This window comes from Ptiloglossa arizonensis, chromosome 2 (assembly GCF_051014685.1).
Source record: "Ptiloglossa arizonensis isolate GNS036 chromosome 2, iyPtiAriz1_principal, whole genome shotgun sequence".
In the NCBI taxonomy this organism is placed as follows: Eukaryota; Metazoa; Arthropoda; class Insecta; order Hymenoptera; family Colletidae; genus Ptiloglossa; species Ptiloglossa arizonensis.
The window spans coordinates 11,142,744-11,163,493 of record NC_135049.1 but is presented as its reverse complement, the minus strand read 5'-3'; the positions used below and the strand labels follow the sequence as shown (position 1 = coordinate 11,163,493).

The following is a 20,750-nucleotide window of genomic DNA, read 5'->3' as shown; positions in this document are numbered from 1 at the left end:
AATTAAAAAGAACGATTGATGAAAGTTTAATGCAACTGCCGTTAAACGATATATCGACATTGCAATAACATCATCACATGGTCTTTCTCATTTGTCGTCTTTCCTTTCATTCTAGACATTGAATGTGGCATGTTTCAGATAAATCCCAACCACCTTCTACTAGCGATGAACGTAACCATGTTAAGCCTCATCCTATATTAACTCATCAAAAGGCACCAAAACTGCGCTTTCTCTCTTCCGTAGAATTTAGGCACTCATCAGGTAAATTCCGAGCCCCTGTTCCAAGTAAATATATTATAATTGCGGTTAATATCTACGTTAGTATCATCAGTGCAAATAATGTTTAAAATCTATTTAAATCGCGCATACCACACGACTTGATGGTTCTGCAGGATGTTTCTGAAACAATTAGGAAGTGTTTGACAGTAAACTATAAAACTAATTTTGAATAGTAATATTAATATAGACCTGATTCTTAGTCATTGTGGATAAATAGACATTTTAATATTTGACTTCATGCATAATGAACGGTGTTGCGTGATTTTATACAAATATTATAATTTATTAAAACATTCTGTGTCGTGTACATCACTGGTTACCCAACATTGTCGTAAAATAATTGAAAACTTCACTAATTGATACATAATTAATATCTAGCCCAATTATCGTGTCAGGGGTTCATAATTCAAGTAATCTATTTTTATCGAACAAACTTTTTTTTAAACAGTATTTCCCGTTTTCAAATGATAAATCTTTTACACTGAATTGAAGTAAGAGATCAAAATCGCTACTTACTCCGCTTTCAAAGAAACTGACGGTTCTTGTAAACGATATCTTGTCAGGTATATTGTAAAAAATATATTTATTACACTTCGGTAATCGAATTGCAAACAAATGAATTTATCAAATATTAGCTATATTTATTATGTTACAATCTATTAATTAAGTTCAATGAAATATTTTATATGTTACAATTGTTGGACGTAAATTCAGTAGCAAGCTCCACGTGAACAGAAAATTACGAGAATTTCACACGACACAGAATGTGTTAATAATTAAACTGTGCATATATAAATTGTACTACAGGTGTTCTTAATATAATAATTACTGATTCGAATGCATCCTGTAAGAAGTTTATCTGTTTAGCCATGCGAATGAAACAGCAAAGAATTCTTTAAAATATCAATGAATATTGACTTTATCGAAAATTGTTATAAACGAAAATGATGCAATTTGGAGAAAATAGTATTTAAATTGTTCATGTTTAGTATATTAAAAAAATGTTACATAGTACCTGAGTTTCTTTCAGATACAGGTTAGGCTAATACCCATGATAAGATAATGTAAATAATGTTGAAGAAAACTGAGCTATATATCATTTGCAGAAAAAGATTAATAAACTTAATTTAAAATTAAAGTATAGCGTCGTAAAGGGGGCAACAGTTGTATAGGATACAAATAAACCCATTTCTTTTAATATACATCTTTATACGTACAGTACTATTGAAATAATATAATTGAACAATAGAGATTTGTGTATTTCGTTATCTGCTCCTTGTTAAAAATGTTTGAGACTGATGCAAGCCATTTTCACGTATAATTATTTTCTACCGTCACTATCATCATTGCATATCATGAATCATTTGATTTTCATTAGATACACTGCTGGTTCATTTTTTTACCTGCTAATAATGTACAGGGTATATCTTTTATTGTAACTAAAGTAAATATCTCTCCTGTATTAAAAAAGTATCTGAAAAATCTGAAAAAAGAAATAGATGAATCGATAAACTATATATTTTTAAATCATCCATATATTTTTATTGGTACATGGTTGTAATTAATGCCAAGATAGAATCCAACATTCTGAAGCTATTCCTGCTTACAAGTGGCAATTTTTAATTCAAGTTATAAAATCACTTTCACTACTATTTACAATTATTCAGCAGTAATAACCCAATGATAGGCATGAAATTTAATCACTAACGATAATTACAATTTGTATATTTTTTATTATATACTTATAGCAACATTACCAATAAATTTATCAGATTTTCCCAATGAAAATGAGTCCAAATATGTCCTTATTCGAATTATCTTTTATTTAGTGTAAAAATATACACATGCGAATAAGGTCGTGTTTGGACTTATTTTCATTCGGAAAACCTCGCCAATTCATTGGTAATATTTTCGTAAATATATAATAAAAAAATGTAAAAAATGTTCGTTTGCATTAATGGTTGACATACCGATACCCGTGCATTATCTCTTTAAAGTTTCAGTCGTTAAATACCTCGCTCAAAATTCCACTCAAAATAAAAATCGCTGCTTATTTTACTTTCAAGTGAACCAATGGTTTTGTTGTAATACCATGTTAATGAGGCGGAATGAGAGTAGGTGTTCTTTGAAAACATAATCCATATTTAAATCAATTACGATATAAAAAATAATCAATAATAATAAACAGATACTAGTATTGCATAAATGCATTTTTTGAAAATACAATCATGTTTTAATAAATAGTTGGATACGTCTTAACATTGGCTAGAATATTGCGCCTATGAGAAATACGTTTAAAATAAACGACTTATATGTATAAAACCATCTCTACCGTAAAAGAAAATGGAAATATTTACAATGGTCATACTTAAAAGAATACTCTCTATATATTATATTTTACACAGATATTCTAGACAAATATTTTTTGTATCTACTATTCTTCCTTGTTTCTCCTTTTATTCCCTATACGCTATAATTATTAGACACTCACTCTTTTACTGTCCTTCCATGCTCATATTCTCTTCGTGCTGTAATACAGAACACAAACGTATAAATATACATTTACATTTACTACAACATTTCAAGTTTAATTTAATGTGTAAAATACACACAAAAGATAAGGTTTTAGTTATTACAAATAAATAATTCATTTGTTAATTACAACATTATCTCACAATTCTGCTCAAAATTTCGATTTCTTTATTAAAAACACTCGTAAACGTGATTATTAGCCAACGGTAAATTTTGACAATTTATAAAACTTCAATCAAATTGAAGACAATCTACAATAAAAACATCAGTTTTTAATTATAACGTAATAGTTGATACATCGCGTTGTACGCTAAAAGATACGTAATAATATTTGTAACACAATGCTTTCATGTATAGAATCGTCTTATACCTATTACAAGTAGAAATTATCAAATACCAAACTACAAATTAGATCAAATTAATAAATGTTCGACAGATATTTATTGACAGTAGATATAGTGCGATGTCGAGATAATCATAGTCCGCGGAACGCTATTATTTTTCACTTACAATTCAAGAACCGCATCGGATTGGAGATTAGTCATTTTTAAAAGAGCAGCATGGATAGATTGTATAGAGAGTAGTGTTTAACGATAGAAGAGAATTAATCGAATATTGCTTTGTTAGGAGAGACCATGACGAGTCAGCTCAGCCCAACCAGTCCAAACGAGGACAGTTCAGGTGAATCCCGTCCAGACAAACCTCGGTTACAACGCTCTATGGGTCAAAGCAAGAAGACTTTCCGATTGAGAAAAAGTCGAAGAGCACACGTTGAAGTAATATATATGTTTAAAAATCCTAATACTTCTACATACGCGTAGGAAAAATTTAGTTTTATATTTTTTAATATACGTAATTATTTCTATCTATATGATGCCATAAAATCAAATTAATTAAAAAATGTTGCTAGTGTATCCAATACTTGTATTAAGAACACTGGAATCCACTTTTCAGGCACAACAAATGAAGTCAGAACAAAACGATGATACGCCACATGTCCAATTAACGACTCAATTATCAGTCCGAACTTCACCAATGCCAGGAATGGAACCGTCATCCTTTAACACCACTTCAGACTCATCGTCCATTCGTTCAAGACGAAGTTCGTCGATTCGTCAATCAGATTGTGATAAAAGCAACAACGTACCGAATGATCAACAACAAATGCATGGGAGTGTTCATCATCATCACCATCACTATTACCACTGTCATCATCACCTCAGTCTCCAAACATCGGATGTCTCATGGGATGAAGATACGTCTAGTACGTCCGGTTATCGTGAATCGTATAGCATACAACTAGTATCGCTAGAAAGCAGCAACAATAATACTCGCCCAATTCAAGCACCACCGTTAGCGTCCCCAGACTTGAACGACATGCCTTCGACTAGTAGCACTACAACAAATGTTATAGCTTTCGATGGCAGCTCACCGGATTGCTCTATTAACGGAAGTGGAGGAGAGAAAACTGCTCTATTAACTTCTAGTCAACGAACAACGTCTCAGCATTCCCTATTGATAGTTTTTCCAAATCAAGATGAGGACACGTTGATATAGGTAATCAACAGACAGAGTCGGTGTTTCCTGTTACGAGACTGATTAAGGCATTAATAACCTCTAATTGCTAACGGTAAGTCCTATTATAGCTTAACAATTGAGGAAACATCTCTGCAGTGGGAGAATGCTGGTCTATCTCTTTCCCACCAAGCGTTTCCATGGACTCAGTTTCTCTTTATAATTTTCATTATATGTATTCTGGTTTGAATTCCAAAACGTTTCTTTTTTAAATTTGGACAACTTCTAGTGATGTCAGAGAACTAAATATTGCAGCACATCGACTTCCTCATTCAAACAACAGATTTAATAAGCTATTGAATTTTTATTTTTTATACTTTTCAAAATTGTTACTATAATTATTCATGATTAGGAATGGTATTAGATGTATTTTCTCCAAGTTCTGCTGTGAGCCTAAAAAAATTAAAAATCTACACTGTGCTATAAGCTTAAAAAGATTAACAGCCATTGTTTGATTCTTTAACAATATATAAGTCTTTGTCATTCTTCCCTAATCTTATTTTTTAAACAGTATCAGATGACACCCAAAGCTATGTAACTCATTATCCTGTATCACTTACCCTACCTCAGCTCAGTGTACTTGCTCAAAGATCATTTCTAAATTGTCGAGCTATACATATCTCTACTAGAATTATTTCTCAATTTTATAGTAAATTTACGGTGGTTTCTTTCCACAAATATGCTGTTATACATAATATAGAGCATTACTTTATTTGTGCAAATAATTCAAAGTTGATGGCATTAACAACTATCAAAAATTACGTTAGCAGTTAAAGGTTTAGTCGAAATGTAATCTAGAGAATTTTTCGCGATAATGTAGAGTGATTGTAAATTAATAAAACTACTAATATGGTGTTCAAAGTTTTCATTAATGTTTTCCGTTAACCGGAAAGACCAATTAAAGATACATATGTCAAAAGCCTAGCTTTGTGATCACAGAATACTTTGTAATACTTAGTGAATATAGCGAAATTACGACCACATGGACAATTACATAACTATTTGTATGAGATAATTCCCTGTAAAAGTGAGTACATTTGAAATAAAGATACTTTATGGGCGTCGAGATGAAATTTGCTCATTTCTTTTATATTTAGAGTTGTTAATAAGTAATCACCGCATAAATAGGAATATGTTTTTTTTTTTTAATTTTTCAAACTGAAAATGTTGAATAAAATTGTAATATTCTGCTGTTTAGAATTGAATTAAAATCCATACTTATTAATAGAATTAAAATTGCTGATGAGGAAGATCAATGCTAAGATCAGCAAGCAAATATGATACTGCTGCAAATAAGGCTGTTCCCCTATCAAGAGCTTCTGGATTTTCAACCAGCATAGTATCTGCATTTGAATGATGATAATAAAAGTATTTTTCATTGCTTGTCCAGAGTGAACCTCCTGGTACACCTGCATTTACCCAATTTTCAATATCTGGCCCTCCATTAGGATTACGTAGTTTCATCTCTCCCATAGGAGATAATAATCTACAAACGGAATAAAATTGAAAAAATAAAACATTCACAATTTGCAACATTTTATGCTAATTTCACTGTATATACTAACCTCATAATTCTTTCCAAAACGCATTTAACTTGTTCCGTTCCAGTGAATTCAAGGCCTAAAGGCATGAATGTACCCAAATCAGATTCCATCACAAATTGAAGATTTTTTTCTTCAACTTTATGAGATTTGATATAGTAATGGGCTCCTACAATACCAAGCTCTTCGCCTGTCCACATGATCATTCTGCAAGTTGTAATTTAAATATTGTTTCCAATTTATAATTATGATTTAAGTTACATACAAAATTAATATGTTAAACTAAAAATATGTAGTTCTTAAAACTATGAAGAGCAAAGTAAGACTTAAAAATTGAACACATTTTCTTTATTAAATTATGTACTTTTGAAAAAATTAATTATAATTATTCAATTAATTTTATTGTTTTTTTATAGATTTATTTGAAGCTTACCTTATAGTTCGACGAGGTCGATGGTTGAGCTGTTTCAACAATCTTAAAGCTTGCCATGAAATAAATGCTCCACCTCCATCATCCATTGCTCCCTGACCAACATCCCAACTATCTATATGACCAGATACAACTACTATTTTTTCTGGCATTGTAGAACCAACTATTTCAGCTACTACATTTCGTGACATTGTGTCTGGTAAGTTCTTAGCTTCCATTTTTAAATTTATTTCTATAGTTTCACCTAAACAATCATAACAATACATTTATAAGAATATTCTTTTACTTCACTATTTTTTACTTTTTTAAATTTTCATCTAAAGAAAGTATGTTTTCTTTACCTCTATCTGACATTCTTTTTAATAAGCTTGCATCCTCGGCTGTAATACAAGCTACTGGAATTTTAATCACATTTGGTCCATATCTTTGCATACCTGTATGTGGTGTGTACAATGAAAATGGTGTAACCGATCTGATTAAAGCTGCAACAGCACCATATTTAGATGCCTCTGTTGCTCCACTAATTCTGTACTTCACCGTTTTATCATATGAAATATATTTTTGATTGAATACAACAATTTTTCCCAATACCTAAAAATAAGAAGAAATCAAATTTAAAACAAAAATAATTTACATAGAAATAATTTCAGAAAGTATTTACTTCTTGTTTTCTTTCTTCGAGTTCTTTGAAACTATTTACAACAATAGCCTCTTTAGTTATTCCTTCGGGTGGAGTACCAACACTGTAACCTAATCCCAAAAGAGCAATGTCTTTCCGTCTTGGCTTTAAGAGGGTTGCAGACTCTTGTCCTCTAACAAATAAACATTTATATGATTATATTTTGAAATTTATTTATAATTATAGAGGGAAATTTATCTTAATTCCAATGTATATGTAATATATATACTACAATGTTAAGCAATTTTTTGTTAAGAATTTAATTTCTGTTTGTTATCTATAATTGAAGAACATTTTATATTGCGTCACAAATAGTTGACAAATTTTACCTAACCCAATGAGGCACAGCTACAGGTTCTCCGTGTATGTTTTCCAAACCAAACTCGAATGATTTATTTAATACATAATCAATAGATTTTTCAAGTACTTTTGTACCAGTTAATCTTGGACCAAATGTGTCCACAAAATAACTTAACTCCTTCCAAGTGGTTCCTTTAAATGGGCCCGATATAGTCTCATTTATTATAGATTCAATTCTTGGACCATATGAATCTATTTCTTGTATTAATTTTGTTGACAAGTTGCACTTATTGATATCATTTTCTTCAATACTAGCCAATACTATCAATAATTGTATTTGAAATATCCATACAGCAATAAAACTTTTTCGAAGGTGCATGTTGAGGATGTATCTGTTTGCAAATTTTATTATAATTGTTTTATTTGCCAAATTTAATAACATTAATTTTTATCATTAATGTATTTAGATAATATACAGAGTTTATACTCAAAATTGTCCAGTATTTTTACTTTTTTATTTTTCTTAATCAATTATGATACACAAATATGATACTCTTCATTTGAATGTAAGAAATGCAACATTTTTAAGAATATCAATGAAATTCTGGTGTATGTATATAATAATACATAAAAAAAAGTACTCAAAAACACATATAAGTAATTGTTATATTTGTTAAACAATAGATTAATTAATTTTCATGCCATTGCACATTTTTAACATTTTTAACAAAATGAAAAATTAAAAGTAATATCTTTTATCATAGTCAAGAAAAATTTTGACTTAATAGTGTAAAAAGTTTACTTGAATATTCGCATTACGAATTTAAATATAATTAAAATTATATACTGTGAAGCAAAAATCACATTTAGCCGTAAAATAGGCACAATTATTTAGAAAATGTATGGAAACATTTCTTGTAAACGTATTTCATTCATATAATATGGTATAGTTTACAAAAGTCAATATATAAATAAGAATGGCGGACGATTTTCAATGCAAGTGACTATTTACATTAAAGTCTCTCCATTTATGAAAAAGATCTTTAACCTTTACGTAAAATTTTTGTCTTCACTATTAGCAAGATGTCCTCTTAGAGTTTGGTCGCCGAGCGTGACTTATGTAGTGTAATCTAATCCACTTTCGAATACTAAATGAGGAAAACTAAATTAAGATAAGCTTAATGTTACTTAAAGAGAAAAAAAGGTATGTTTACTGTTATTTGAACAGAGAAGTAAGGAGGTTTGTACTCTAAGCAATAGTAGAGATCAGAAATCGTTTCGGTTTTACTTTATATGGAAATGAAAACAAACCTCAAGCAAGCACCGAAGAATGAAGCCGACGTAAAACGGTCGGTGAAACAAGCTTACATATGTATATACTAATCGACAGTAAAACTTTCTTACTAATACTGAATTACTTTTCGATGAAAATTTCATTCTCATATTTATGATACTTTTTTGATTAAAATAAGACAAAACGAAAAATTTCTACTGATTTAACATATAAATATACTTCAAATTATATCGTGTTTGGTCTTATTTTATTCGGGAAAAAGTTATACATATGATATTAAAATTTTCGTTAAAAAGTAATCAATAATAAAAACAGTTTTATAATTGAATTAGTATAAGTATCGCCGATATGCTTTTGATCTATGTCGGCTACTTCGAATGGTCGTCCTCTGTAGTTCTTTTTACTCATTGCTTTTTTTTAAATTCGACGCTACCAGCGAAAGAAAAAACGTACATACGTAGTCTTCACGATACATATGTAACGTTTGAACTCCGAGAACTTTTACTTATGGAGAGACTTTATCGTATGTACAATGCTGGACAAAAGTATTGGCACGGCATGATTCTTAGGATAAAAATATCTATTAAAAATAATGATTTGAATAAAAATTTGTTGAATATATTCATATATTATACATATATTCTAGTTTATTTTAGAAAAGAAACTCATAACATAAATGAAATTATACATAAAATGATAACAAAAATAGAATGGAATAAACTTGAAGAAAGTATCAAAAAATGCACTATATGAGTAAAAATGAGTTAAGAAGGATTCTTGTGCAAGAGTGGAACAATATTGAATTGAATTTTTAAAAAAATTTAGTACATTCCATGCCGAGAAGGTTAAAATATTAAAATTTTATTTTTAGTTATAAGCGTTCCACTGTTTACTGTGTCCACTTATAAAGTGATCGAGAAATTTATTTCTGTTATTATATTATCTATAATTTTATTCATATTATGAGTTTCTTTTGTAAAATAAACTAAAATACAATCAATTTTTCTTCAAACTATTATTTTTAATAGACATAAGAATTTTTATCCCAAGAACTTGTGCTTTATCAATACTTTTGTCCAGCACTGTATATACAGATCCAATAGGTATAAAATGTGAAATTATATATAAAAATAAAATAGACGTACTGTCAAAATAGCACTACAAGTGTGTATTGTGATGCAGTGATTATGTCAGTCAATTGCATCACATTACTCAGCACTATGTAGTTTGCTTATATAATTTTGTGTTATATATATACATATACCAAGCGTAAAAAAATTTTCTAAAGACATGTCTGCGAGTACGGTAGTACAAAAACCGCCAACAGAAAAATGGCTGCACAATAAGATAGATGCGCAGAGGTTAAGGATTGAGGGGTTAGGAATCAATTGATTTATCATTGTTTATTGCATGTATGCGTTGTCAAGTCGATAATTGACAATTAACAACATAAAAGAATATTTTCAAAGTTACAACTACCCTAACAACTTAATAAATTTTATTAGGTATGATACGCGTTCTTAAGTCGATATTGGGATACCGACATTCCAATTTTTTTTAGTTTAGACTAAATGTGTCCATTTTAAAACTAAGAATACTTTCAAAATTACAGCTATCTTAACAGTTTACTAAATTTTCCAAGTTCCACCTATTTTCCGACCTTTATTCTATAATACATATTTATACATATACATACATATGTATTTTATATTTCAAAGAAGGAACGATCAAACGACATTTGGAATCTTTGTTTCTTTTACTCAAAATTTCGGATCATATAAATCGAATGGATGTAAAGCTGAGGTAGAAAAAAAGAGAAGTATGAAAGTTACAAGTGTTTGATTATTTTTCCCTTACAATATAAGATACATAATTTACATGTATGAGGACTGCAAATAAATAGAACTGGAAAATTTATTAGGTTTTTAGGGTGGTTGTAACTTTGAAAATATTCTTTTATGTTTAATTGTTACTATATTTTCTAAAAGTGGTAGATTTGATAGAACCACGAATGATATATATAAGTATAAACATTTTGCGTCGTCTACTTTTACCGATCAATGGTTCAGTCGAATACAGTTTCTAGAATTACCATTTGGAAACGAAGATGTCGCTGCAAAACCACAGACATTTTGCGCAGTCGATATTTTAGATCGTGCAACTTCAACTTCTGTAGGTTGAAAGATCTATTTTATGTCTTATTGTGATCTAATACCAACAATCGTAAAATGGAACTTTCGACAGTTATCTTTAATAGAATTTGTTTTAATTCTTACTGGCTATAAACGCTTTAATCTTATTCCGATGTGAGTCGAAAATGTTGAATTTGATACCAAAGGGTAACAAATCTCCAGAGTCGATCAGTGTTGGTAAATTTTAATCAAAGCAACGATTGATTATTCCGATTTTCATTGATTTTCATTGTTGCTTAAATCAATAACTAATTCACAGTGATGTTCAGTAGAAAAATGATAAATTTTTGTTTCGTACACATAAAAACTGTAATATCTAAGAACATTATGTCAGAATTGGGTTTTTCATTTGGCCTGTAAAATGTATCGCATATTTACGATCGGATCGAACATGTAAGTACTTGATGACTAGAAGTATTTACCAAGTATGCAATTTAATTTATAAAAGATCCTTTTCACAATAAAAATAAAACATTTAATTCCTAATCACAATTCTATAAACATTATTACAGTATAATCTTTAGATTTACGTAACACCATAAATATAGAAATTAAGATTAAGAAAACAAGTTTTCTCCGTTTATTCGTTTGTAGTGGAATAAATTTCAGGTAATAGAAATTGTTGAAATCTTACATACAGCGTGACAGAAGAAAGAAACAGGAACAATCGTTTTAAACGGAATTGTTGATGAATTTTTACGTACAAAGCAATTATGCAAAATCATTTTTAAAAGAAGGTTGAGAGCACACTGTTGTAATAAACACGAATTTTTATTTTCATTACATTATTTTCTTTTTTCTAACTTTTTGGGTCAAACGATGTCACAGGATAAAGTTGAAAAGAAATCGCATTGATATTACGAGTACATTTGTAGCAAGCTTCAATTGAAATTTAGTAGTTTTCGTTACCTTCTCTATCGTTAATATCGTAAAAATGTTTTTACATTTTTGTAACACAATTCGTTTCACGTATTTCGTGCGACGCACCTGAAATAAGAATTTGGTACGTCGGGGTTGTTCATGCAACGACGAATAATAAGGCCGTAATTTATTAATAGGAAATAATGTTTATTATACAGTGTACATATTTATTAACTTCATTTATTTTATTTCTGTTATAAATTTTATATTAATAATTGTATTATGCTTTGCCGAGCGACGAATGCCTTGATCAGTGTGCGCTTAATCTATAACAATCTCCGTAAAAAGTATAGAAACTTCTGCTTTTTATTTTGTTCGTTTGTTTGTTTTCCTTTCATCCCCACCCTTATCCTCTCCCTGTTGACATTTTGTCCACCCCAACCCCCCTTCACCCTACATTGATCACCATGAATTATACCACCAAAGAGTATCGCCAAAATATGTTGCGCTGAAAACGGCATAATCGTTCGGCATATACAAATAATAGTACTGTCGAAGTTAAAGTAATTGGCGGTTTATGCATCTCCTTTGTTTGTTCATTTTCGCCAGTGACGCCATTTCTGACGAAATGGCGCGCCGCCGCCTTCACGCCACTGTGGCCGCAACATTCTCAAACTTTTCTTTTCTCGAAATACTTCACCCTAGGATTAGTATTTGTTATCAATTATTTTTATAATATGCGTAATAATATAAATAATGTCGTTAATATACCTATAATGATTACCGTTCTTTTTTTTTCAACGATAAACTATCTGAATGGTACATTTTCTCTGCTAATGGCCATGTTTGTTATAGCTAATTATATAGTCTGTATGCGAGTTCCAAATGGGATAAGGTACGTCGTACAGAGAACTTTTCGGCTCGGCGTATTTGGTATTTTTTCTTTTTTCCATTTTTTTTTTATCGTCAACGTAATAAAAACGAAGGAAACAAACCGAGAAACAAAGGAGAACTATTCGTCGAATACGGGAACACGTCTGTGGCGTGAAAATACGAACGTCGAGGAACCTTCCTTCGTTTACCGATTCGTGATATATCGTTAACGGGGGTGGGATCTCTATTTCTTTGTTTTTAGTTTTAACTTCTAAATTATGGAAATACCAATGATTCTTTCGCCCGATGAGAAAGACGTGGATATGCTTTCGAAACACGTGACGCGACCGCGGAGAGATTGTTCTTTGAATTTCGCGCGCCAGCAATTAAAAGATGGCTGGAGGTGTCATCGACGACGCGCACAACTAACCGTCACGATCCTCAACGAAACGTAGGTTCCCTCGAAGTACGCTAAAAAATTCTCTCTTCCATTCTCACTCTCTCTTTCGCTCTCTCTCTTTCTCTCCCTCTCTCTCACTCGGTCTCTCGTTCTCTCCTTTTCTATCGTTCTCTTACTTCTCACACATGTCACCGTGTTCTAATCTTGATATATAAATGTACGACGTTAATTCATGTCAACCAGACTTCGTGTCATTGTGTATGTCAATTTCGTATTGTTTTTTTTCCATTTTTATTTTTGGTTGCTCTCGCTTGCTTTGAATGTATGTATCTAGCCTTCTAACATAAGTGTTAAGTATAATTATTTTTATTTTATGTAATGTATTAGTTTTTTTTTTTTTGTTATAATGATAATAATAATAATAATAATAATAATAGTAATAATAATAATAATAATAACCATCATCATCGTCCGGTAATAATCATAATCGACAACCATAATAATAGTAATAATAATAATTGTTAAACCACCGTCGTGATCGTGATCGCGATGATGCCGTTAATTCGTCATATTGATATACATTACATATTTATATTACACGTTCCTTAGGAAAATAATAATTCAAACTGACATGTTATCCGTTCGCGCTGCTTTCCAAAAATTCCCCCCACCCACCCACCCACCCACCCTCCCGTCCCCAACCCCCTCCATCTAATTTCCCTCATCGACCTCAATCTCCTCTCCCCTTTCCCTCGTCCCCTCCTCCATTCTCGCCCTCCGCCTTTTTTTCCATTTTTCTTCATTTTCTTTTTTTTCATCTTTTCTCGTTCATAGACTTCTATAACATAACAATTCTCTATCGCTAGTTTGAAACGGCTGAATTCCCTCGCAAATCTGGAACGAATTTCGAGACGGGACGCATCTAACTATCAACCAATCCCATTCGCGATTCGATATAACTTTTTCTTTTTTTTTTTTTTCCACAGCGTCCTGACACGGTCTGCTGTTCGGAGGATCATTAACATTCGTAACACCGCGATCACCGTTCCACCGTTCTTTGCGTGCGTTTAACAATTTTTTTTTCTTCTTCTTTTCTTTTTTTTTTGCACCGGCAGCTTACCGCGGCCACGGAGACACGACGTACCCGACCACAAACCGTTCGTTTCCACATCGAAACGATTTTCGCGCCAATTGCGATCGCGTGGCGCGCAAGCGCCGCGCGTCTCACCCTTCACCGGTTCTCCGTTAGCAATTTTCGAGATTATTGAAAAATAATTAATATCGATAGAACCCGCGCACCGCGTTGCGAGATTACGCGAGATTTTCCGTCTTCGAGGCCTCGGTAAGCCGCATCAACCCTCTCGTTCGATTCTCCTCTTTCCTAAATACATATACATTATCGAAATATTTCTATAACCGCGTATGACTCCATAAAATTTACCGCGTTGATATGCTAAAACCCCTCCTCTCTTCGCTTACCGTACTACCGTTATAAATTACTTCTTATCTACGCTGCCATTGTTTATCTCCTTCTGTTCGCCATTTTTCAATTTCTCTGTTTTTCTCATTTCTATCCCTCGTGTTTGGCTCTCAACGGTCGTCCCCTTCCTTTGGTTCACTCGCACGTGCGCTCGCTCGCGGACGATTAGCTCGTTTCTTCGTCGTCTGACCCCGTTTGTAGGGTTGTGTCGTCTCGCAGTTCCACCTTCGATACAATAACCTCCTCGCGTTAAGTATAATCGGTAATGTCGAGTAATAGCGACAATACGATGATAATAATAACGGTATCGGTGGTAATCGATAATAATAATAATATTTAATTCGCAATAATATTTTTTATAGCGCGACCAATTCACGAACGTGACTTCGTGTCGTATCGTTAGCGGGGGATTAATACTGTTGTACTTACAATAAGTAACTCGCGTTAATATTACGTCTTTTCATCGTTTGGCTGGACTTACTCTTCGATCGGCGTTTCGCGTTGCTTTCACCATCGATTCTTCTCGTAATCTTACAATGTTCCAGCCTGATCGCGCTCGAATACAGAACCGATGCAATTTCGTTCTATCGTTTCTTCTTTCTTTCTTTCTTTTTACTTTTTTTTTTCTTCTCTCTTTTAGTCATAGACGCGCATCCTCGAGCGACGAAACCTTGAACGAGATACCACGATCTTCCGAATCGAGCTTGGAAGTTCTCGCGTATTTCGTTAACGAGACGTCGTTGACTAGAATCCCTTCAATGGTTCGGTTAAAAGTGAGGCTGGGACTGGTTCGAATACAGCGAGTCCTCGAATATCCACTCGTGTTCCATATATTTTGTATGTTCGATTTCTCGTTAGGAGTTTCTTTCATTTTTAGTGACATTTGCAACGATGATCTAGGACCAAATATGTTCCAAGGAGAAAGAGAGATTACATCTGGAAGGAATTGCTGTTCGTACTGGCTCAGACGTTTTAGTCAGCCTTTGAGAGACGACTAAACACAAATCACTACTTTTAACCTTGGAGTGGTTTTTCTTTCTCCTTGTGACACATTCTATTCGTGCAATTCGATTCACAGGGAAAACTTCGGAACGAATTAACCGCGTAAGTCGAGGACTTACTATATTACTATTCGAATATTATTATTCGAGTATTGCTATTCGACCATAGTTGTTCGAATATTAAAACGATGGAAATTAAATCATCCGTAGTAGAATCAGCAAAGTGCTTTTACGCGTTGAATGGCACAATGGTAACGAGTGTTATGAATTCACAATGTTTTTCCAAAAGGTTTGTAGCGAGTGAAGCTAATAATTTTGTACAAAGATCGTATTTTCGCGCAACATTGTCGGTTTTGTAAACGCTACGAAATAATAAATACATTGACGAACTATCGAATGGTTCTATTTTACACTCTACAAACTGCACAAATTCCAATGATAACAATGGATATGGAAAAGTTGGCACGACAGTTAAATGTTAAATATTCCTGTTTAACGCGTTAGTTTTTCTTTATCGAAATACAATGTTTTATAGAGTATCGTTGACAAAATATCTTAAATGAAAATAAAGTTTAAGAACGGCCGATGTGCACAAAGAACTCGATTTGCAGTCCATATCGCGCTATTCAATTAATCAAGTTCTAAAATAGTACACAAATAGTACACAAATAGTCAACTATAGGAACAGTACTCGAACAGTCAAATATTTTAATGGTACTATGTAGTCAAGAATTCGAACAGTACTCAAATAGCTGAATATTCTAATAACACTCAAATAGCAAAATACTCGAATATTATTCAAATAGTCAAGTATTCCAATTGTATTGGAACGATCAAGTATTCGAATAATACTCGAAGGATACACAAGCGAAATACTCGAACAGTGCTCGAGTAGTCGAATAGTCGAATATTTCCCAATAGCATTGGAACGATCAAGTATTCGAATAGTACTCGAATGATACACAAGTAGCGAAATACTCGAACAGTGCTCGAGTAGTTGAATAGTCGAATATTTTCCAATAGCATTGGAACGATCAAGTATTCGAGTAAGACTCGAACAATACTCGAATAGCAAAATACTTGAATATTATTCAAATATTCATGTATTCCAATTGTATTGAAACGATCAAGTATTCGAATAATACTCGAAGGATACACAAGTAGCGAAACACTCGAACAGTGCTCGAGTAGTCGAGTAGTCGAATATTCCAACAGCATTGGAACGATCAAGTATTCGAATAACATTCCAACGATACACAAGTAGCGAAACACTCGAACAGTGCTCAAGTAATCGAATAGTCAAATATTCCAACAACATTGGAACGATCAAGTATTCGAATAATACTCGAAGGATACACAAGTAGCGAAACACCCGAACAGTGCTCGAGTAGTCGAATATTCCAACAGCATTGGAACGGTCGAGTATTGGAATAACATTCAAACGATACTCAAATAGCAAAGTACTCGAACAGCGCTTGAGTATTCGAATAACACTCGAACGATACTTGAATAGCAAAGTACTCGAACAGTGCTCGAGTAGTCGAATATTCCAACAGCATTGGAACGGTCGAGTATCCGAGTAACACTCGAACGATACTCGAATAGCAAAGTACTCGAACAGCGCCCGAGTATTCGAATAACACTCGAACGATACTCGAATAGCAAAGTACTCGAACAGTGCTCGAGTAGTCGAATATTCCAACAGCATTGGAACGGTCGAGTATTGGAATAACACTCGAACGATACTCGAATAGCAAAGTGCTCGAATAGTGTCTATTAGAACGGTCGAGTGTTCGAGTATTTGTAACGCAGCGACAGTTGAACAATCGGTCCCAGCCTCGGTTAAAAGGCGGATTGCCCGGATCGTAACAAAATATACTTGCATTTGCGCAACAACGTAACCATTTATGTACATGAAACACGCACGATCGGGAAAGAACCGGCGAATCGGTAATAGAATATTTCGAAGAAGCTAAGAATCGATAAATTGACTTTCGGAAGCATCGGTCCGCTTGTCGTGACATTTCCGTGTGCGCAGAGAATCCGCGGGCGTCGAGGGCGAGACGCGTCCTTCGGGGCTAAAAGGGAGAGGGCGTCCCAAAGAAAAAGAAAAAAAACGTCACCGCGCGTTGCAACGAACGAAGTTCTTACTTCATTTTTATTTTTTTCTTCTTATTATTTCCATGCACTATATTATAAGTTTTTTTTTTTTTCTTTTTTCCTTAGTACTTCGCTATGTAGGACATTACGTGTGCACCGGCATGTACGCGCACTCCGTTTTGCCGTGTCGCAAATTATTCCTTTTTTTTTCGTTTCTTTTTTTCTTCAATATGTACAAATCCGTACGGGCCGCGGGCAGACAGACATCGACGCGAGTCTTCGGAATCGCAAAGCATCATCCTGGACCATGTGATTCACCACTCGTATTACGTGGGGAAGAAAATGTATACTCTACTTCTGGCGATCCCGAAGACCTCGAGGTCCGCGTATGCTCGGCCGTGGAGAAACTTGCATTGTATATCGGTGTTTGATTATACTACGCAACGTTTTCGGGTCCCCGGGCGCGAAAGACGGGCCCCGGGGGCCGGCGAATACAAAATGTTTTTCTTTTTTTTTCTTTTTATTGTATACCACCCCGAAATCAACAATAAAACTGATTTCAATTTTTTTTTACGATCTGTATAATATTTATCCCTTCTCCGAAGGCAGGAGGATACTTCATTTTGCGTGCGTGCGCACGCGTCTGTCTGTATGTATGTTTGTATGTATGTATGTATGTACGTATGTATGTGTGTGTGTGTGTGCGCGCTGGTAATGGAATGTAGACGTGTGTACGTGTATAAATTATAGTTACGTAACGTACGTGTTAGACAATTCATTTTGTCGAGGTATACGCGTGTACGTGTGCGTGTGTACGGTGTTTTCTTTCTCCGTGTCTCCAATGTGTTTCTCTCGTTTTACGTCTGCCGATGGCTACGTTACTCTCTCTTTTCCATTTGTTTTTGTTTTTTTTTTTTTTTGTTTTTTTTTGTTCGTTCTCCCTTTTGTTTCGTTTGTTCGTTTCTCAACGTGTATTCTCGGTTCGCCTTCGCGCCTGTCGCATCGACTCTCAATTCGTTCCCCTATATTTAATATGTAAAAATATACAGGCTAGGTTATAGTCGTAAGTACAGTTAAAAAATTCTACAATTTTTTTTTTCTTTTAGCCTCGAGAGCACGGGATGCAGTCAAGTCGTTCTCGGAGCGATCCAGCGATCAAAAGCGAGCCTCAAACCCGAGAACGCTAGTGAAACGTCATGCCTCGACATCGTCGATCGAATATTTGCTCGACGAATCGAAATCATTTTCCAAGCGGTCGTGCGCGTTCCCTACGACGGATCGTTGACAGAAGAAGACGCGGAAAGCTTGAAAACGCGGCCCCAAAAACGAAAACGATTTCCTTCCTTGTCTCGCCGGATAGCGTTTCTCTGTTCGAATGTTCATCGATTTTTTCCCTACCGTGGCGGGGCTGTTTCAGAATCGAATCGGTCGAATTGGCGGGTGGTTTTGTTTTTTTTTTTTTTATCATTTTTCTTTCGTTTCTTATCGTCGATGGATTTGTCCCTACAACGATCAACGATCTAAATCGTATTCCGATAGAAGAAGGAGAAAAAAAGAAAAAGAAAGAGAAAAACGAGAAAAGAAACTGGTTCGACTCGCGTTTATCATTGGTACGTTTGTAACGTCGATTCGTGGATCGACAAACTCTAAACGATCTTGACTAGAAACTACCACAGACTTCCCCTCGGTTCGTGGTCTCTAACTAGAACACGCGGACTTCGCGATGTATCTAATTGCACCGTTATCGAGATCTCGGGGAGCAAGTTGTATAAATCAGTCTCAAAATAAGTTGCACGCCCTCGGTGATATAGAAAACGTTCTTCATCGTTTGTTTTCTTTTTCAATTTTTTTTTTCTTCTTTCCTCTTTTGTTTCTCTCTCCTCTCGTTACATTTCCTCTCGAACGACAGCTGCTCGAGACGCGCGCGCGCGCTCCTCTCAGCGTGCTCGGCTTCGAAGGCTGCCGCGATCTCTTGGCGAAAGAAGCTAGCGAAAATCGATCTACAACGATTATTAGAAATACGCGCTGCGTGCTCCGACCGCGTTCAATTGTTTTCAGCAAGCGTTAAAAAACTATCGGGCGATCGTACAACGAAATTCCACAATTTCCTGGACGGTATGATCTGGGCGTGACTATTCTCCATCTTCTTTTCGGCAGTTGTTCGACACTCGTCTGTATTTGCACGCGAGCGTCCCCGGCAACTGTCGTCCGGTTCGTGGATAACACCGAAGCAGGTGTATGCAACAGGTATTTAAAAATATCCGAATCCCGCGTTTCAATGTTTCATCTTCGATGCGATCGAAGTACTCGAGCTCGTTTCGCGTATAGAACTCGGGGGGGATTCTTTTTGCTGTCTTGGTGCTCGACAATATTCCAGAAGCTGCGTTTACTGCAAACAATACGGCCGAATGATCGACGACGAAGAATCTCTACGACACGTGGTCGATGAACAGGATTTATCGTCACTCTCGTCGGTAATCACCGTCTCGATGAACAGTTGAACCGGACGTGGCGAAAATTCTTTATATTCGAGGATCAAGTTTCGTTAAAACAGTGGAATCGCAATGTCGTAGCGTCAAATTGGGACTTTCGACGACGGAACGAGTGCGCGTTAAGATTTTCGAATCTTCTTTCGATCGATTTTTCTTTTTTTTTTTTAAGAAATGTTCGAGCGTCGAATTTTGTTCGAGCCACTCGGTTCTGTGCAAAACACTTTACGAACGGAACGAAACTGTATTGTCCTCGGGACACGATCATCAACGATCGGAGATTGCGCGCACGTTTTAATCGCGTTTCGCGACGCTCGAGTCGAAGGGAATAATTACAACGACGAATTTTCAACGACGATGGACAAGCCACGATTGGAGAAATTCGGGTACGATTTAATCTTGAAAACGTTCCGGGATTTATATCGTCCGGTGACTTGAACGCGATTCGCTACCGTTTTGTACGAAAGAGCCACTTGTTAACCAACTGTTGCACTCTGAGCAGGCGCCGAAGAGGCACATTACAATTTCCAGGAACCGAGCCACTCCCATCGTTAGCATCGCTTCCTGTACCGATTCGCGAGGAAAACTTGACGCGTTGAGTGCCGTTATAATTACGGAACAATTACTATCTTGAGCTCGTTTGTATATATATGCATATCTACACGTAACATTTACGGATTTGTCGATTGTACGAACGTATGGATCAACGTAACGTAGATTGAAC

The 20,750-nt window shown here is 34.5% G+C and overlaps 2 protein-coding genes across 13 annotated transcripts in view; one reads left to right on the top strand and one right to left on the bottom strand.

The window, feature by feature from the left end:
• Unc80 (unc80, NALCN channel complex subunit) overlaps nucleotides 1-5,459 on the top strand; it is a 51,890-nt gene extending 46,431 nt beyond the window's left edge. For 4 of the 9 annotated variants that reach the window (XM_076327059.1, XM_076327058.1, XM_076327061.1 and 1 more), the window contains 2 exons: nucleotides 3,439-3,587; nucleotides 3,766-5,459. In XM_076327059.1, coding sequence (XP_076183174.1) covers nucleotides 3,439-3,587; nucleotides 3,766-4,368 — 752 coding nt within the window. In that variant the 3' untranslated portion in view covers nucleotides 4,369-5,459. Of the gene's footprint in view, nucleotides 1-138; nucleotides 1,682-3,438; nucleotides 3,588-3,765 lie in introns of those variants that run through there. The other 5 variants (XR_012994277.1, XR_012994274.1, XR_012994276.1 and 2 more) reach the window with 3 other exon arrangements.
• LOC143154943 (carboxypeptidase Q-like) lies at nucleotides 1,507-9,842 on the bottom strand. 4 transcript variants are annotated; one of them, XM_076327065.1, is made up of 9 exons: nucleotides 8,385-8,563; nucleotides 7,366-7,728; nucleotides 7,019-7,169; nucleotides 6,699-6,948; nucleotides 6,361-6,601; nucleotides 5,952-6,134; nucleotides 5,605-5,872; nucleotides 2,771-2,807; nucleotides 1,507-1,762 (listed from the first exon to the last, which is right to left on the bottom strand). In XM_076327065.1, the coding sequence occupies exons 2-7, from the start codon at nucleotides 7,713-7,715 to the stop codon at nucleotides 5,617-5,619; spliced, it is 1,431 nt and encodes a 476-aa protein (XP_076183180.1). In that variant the 5' UTR covers nucleotides 7,716-7,728; nucleotides 8,385-8,563; the 3' UTR covers nucleotides 1,507-1,762; nucleotides 2,771-2,807; nucleotides 5,605-5,616. The 4 variants fall into 4 exon arrangements, with proteins under 4 accessions (XP_076183180.1, XP_076183179.1, XP_076183181.1 ...); XM_076327064.1 differs by lacking the exons at nucleotides 1,507-1,762; nucleotides 2,771-2,807 and adding an exon at nucleotides 8,648-8,663 and having other exon boundaries at nucleotides 5,237-5,872; nucleotides 8,385-8,484; XM_076327066.1 differs by lacking the exons at nucleotides 1,507-1,762; nucleotides 2,771-2,807; nucleotides 8,385-8,563 and adding an exon at nucleotides 9,776-9,842 and having other exon boundaries at nucleotides 5,237-5,872.
• Between the last annotated feature and the right edge of the window lie 10,908 nt (nucleotides 9,843-20,750).

What these genes read in the sequence shown, in the direction of transcription:
- LOC143154943 (XM_076327066.1), bottom strand. Translation starts at nt 7,715, where the DNA reads ATGCACCTTCGAAAAAGTTTTATTGCTGTATGGATATTTCAAATACAA. An exon ending in GCTGTGCCTCATTGGGTTAG is followed by an intron (nt 7,170 to 7,365) that starts GTAAAATTTGTC and finishes TTTATTTGTTAG; the next exon opens with AGGACAAGAGTCTGCAACCC. An exon ending in CGACCTCGTCGAACTATAAG is followed by an intron (nt 6,135 to 6,360) that starts GTAAGCTTCAAA and finishes TACAACTTGCAG; the next exon opens with AATGATCATGTGGACAGGCG.